The sequence below is a fragment of the Nestor notabilis genome, unplaced genomic scaffold, assembly GCF_000696875.1.
Source record: "Nestor notabilis isolate BGI_N333 unplaced genomic scaffold, ASM69687v1 scaffold30688, whole genome shotgun sequence".
Classification (NCBI taxonomy): domain Eukaryota; kingdom Metazoa; phylum Chordata; class Aves; order Psittaciformes; family Psittacidae; genus Nestor; species Nestor notabilis.
In genome coordinates, this window is record NW_009940143.1 from 2,467 (window position 1) to 4,521 (window position 2,055).

Consider the following 2,055-nt stretch of genomic DNA (forward strand, 5'->3'; position numbering starts at 1 on the left):
ACAAGGCAGTGGGTAACTTGCAAGGCATCATTCTGTAATTCACCTCATTGCTCCTTCCAGTGTTCTGGTTTTTGGTGCTCAGTTGGTTCTCCTGGTTGCTGTAATTGCTAAATACAGTTGACCCCATCTGATTTAAATATGTAGTGTTGTAAGATAGTTACCAGGGAAGTTTTAATGCTGTGTGATGTCTAATGCACTTCCTATTTCAAATGCTCTTTTCCTCAACTGTAATTCAGATTCCATGCTCATTTCCATCGTTGGAATGGCACTGTACACGGGCTACGTGTTCATGCCTCAGCACATCATGGCAATATTGCACTACTTCGAAATTGTGCAGTGATGAAGAGCGTATTTTCAAGAAGTAATCGGGCTTTGAGATCTAGTCTGCGAAGAAGAAGGAGCATCTTAGTTTTAACAAGACTTCTGCCAATGTCAGAAAGACACAATTACGACTCTGAAGACTAGCAAACAAGATATGTAGAGCAGGGACATGAGGTGTCCCCTATGTTGTGTTCATTCCTTTTAATTTTACAGAATAGGCCCTTGTATAGTAGTTTTGTCTACTTTAACATTGTGATTGTACTTTGATATCAGTATTTTCTTAACTTTGTGACAGTTTCAATATTGCACTGTGAAAGCTTTTCTTAATTGTAATTTTGAGTAAATCTTACTTGCCTTCTATTTTTAATCGGAAAGTCATCTTATTAAATGGGGCTTAAAGCTTTTGCTATTGTATGGTATGTATTTGCCTGGATATTTCTATTAATGCATTTTGTAAGAAAATACATCTAGATTCATATTAGAGACGTGGATATATTCGTCTTAACACTATTTGCAGAAGTTAGTTTGTACGACTGAACTCAGGTGTACTGTTTGCTGTCCAAACTTTGTTCAACAGTATATTTGTGCGTATCACCTACATTTGGAATTAGCAGTTACTTCAAGTTTCTGTATTCCACCTGTTGGAGGAGGGACGGGAGATGAGGCATTGAGGCAGGACGAAGACTCTTATTTGTTATGTTTGGAGTAGTGCTGTGGTCTGGGGCTTTATCTAGTAGGGGGGGAAAGTACTTTTCTTTACTGACATAGGCCCACATATGGCTTTGGGATAGCACTTTAAATCAACCCTGTTTTTCTAGCTACCGACTCAGTTGTACTTTTACAGGATGCTTTATTATGTCCCAATGGTTATGGTTTCTGCTAATGTTCATTCAACAGTGTAACTATGTCTAGGTTTGAAAGGGGTTTTCTATTGCTGCTAGTGTTCCAAACATGTTTTCGCTACAAATGACCAAAACATAAATGGACTTGAGTTACAACTACAGCAATAAGTAGCTGAATACTTGGCTGAAGTCCTGGCTTTTTTTTAATAGGGATTTTTTTCAGTTTTGTATTCTGAAATGTAAGATGGTGACAACTTTCCTAAGTGGAGGGGTTTTTTTGTTGTTGTTTAAAAAAATAAAAGTTTAAAAGCAGAGCTTTGATGCAGAACTTTCTTGGAGAAGTTACTGTGTTTCTGAATGCTGCTTGCTTTTCTCAGAACTTTCCAAAAAGGGTTAAAAAGATACTTGACCAAAGAATTGTGATGATTTTTTTTAATGGCCCAGTAATAATAGGTACTGTTATATATTTTATGCAACTTGATTTATTGAAATCAGGAGTTATATTCAAGATGTACAACTAAATTGTTCTATAAAGATACCTTCTTTTAGGTGTATTTTATTTTCTCAAGTGCACACTCATGAGAAAAGAGTGGGGTTCCCCCCTCCCCCCCCCCCATATTTAAGAACTTCATATGCATTTGGTTAAATACTCTGTTACCATCTTGGGAGCTGTAAACTTCTTAGGTGAACCCTAGCTTTACCAAAGTTGGTAGGAGTCTCCCAGTAAGTAAGTGCCTTCACTTATCTGGATAGCTAAACATAGGTAGGCTTTTGGGGTGGTGGCTTTTGTGTGTGTGTTTGTGTTTGGTTTTGTATGTGAGTATTTTAAGTGTATATGGAGATAATGATAGGTTAACATACTCTTTTTGAAGTAATGTAGCATAAATTCCTG

The 2,055-nt window shown here is 37.0% G+C and overlaps 1 protein-coding gene across 1 annotated transcript; it reads left to right on the forward strand.

Moving 5' to 3' along the window:
• Window positions 1-236: 236 nt before the first annotated feature.
• On the forward strand, window positions 237-1,488 carry SPTSSA (serine palmitoyltransferase, small subunit A; the record flags this gene model as incomplete). Its single annotated transcript, XM_010020216.1, has 1 exon — window positions 237-1,488. A coding segment is annotated over one exon (104 nt), but the record flags the coding sequence as incomplete, so codon positions are not given.
• Between the last annotated feature and the right edge of the window lie 567 nt (window positions 1,489-2,055).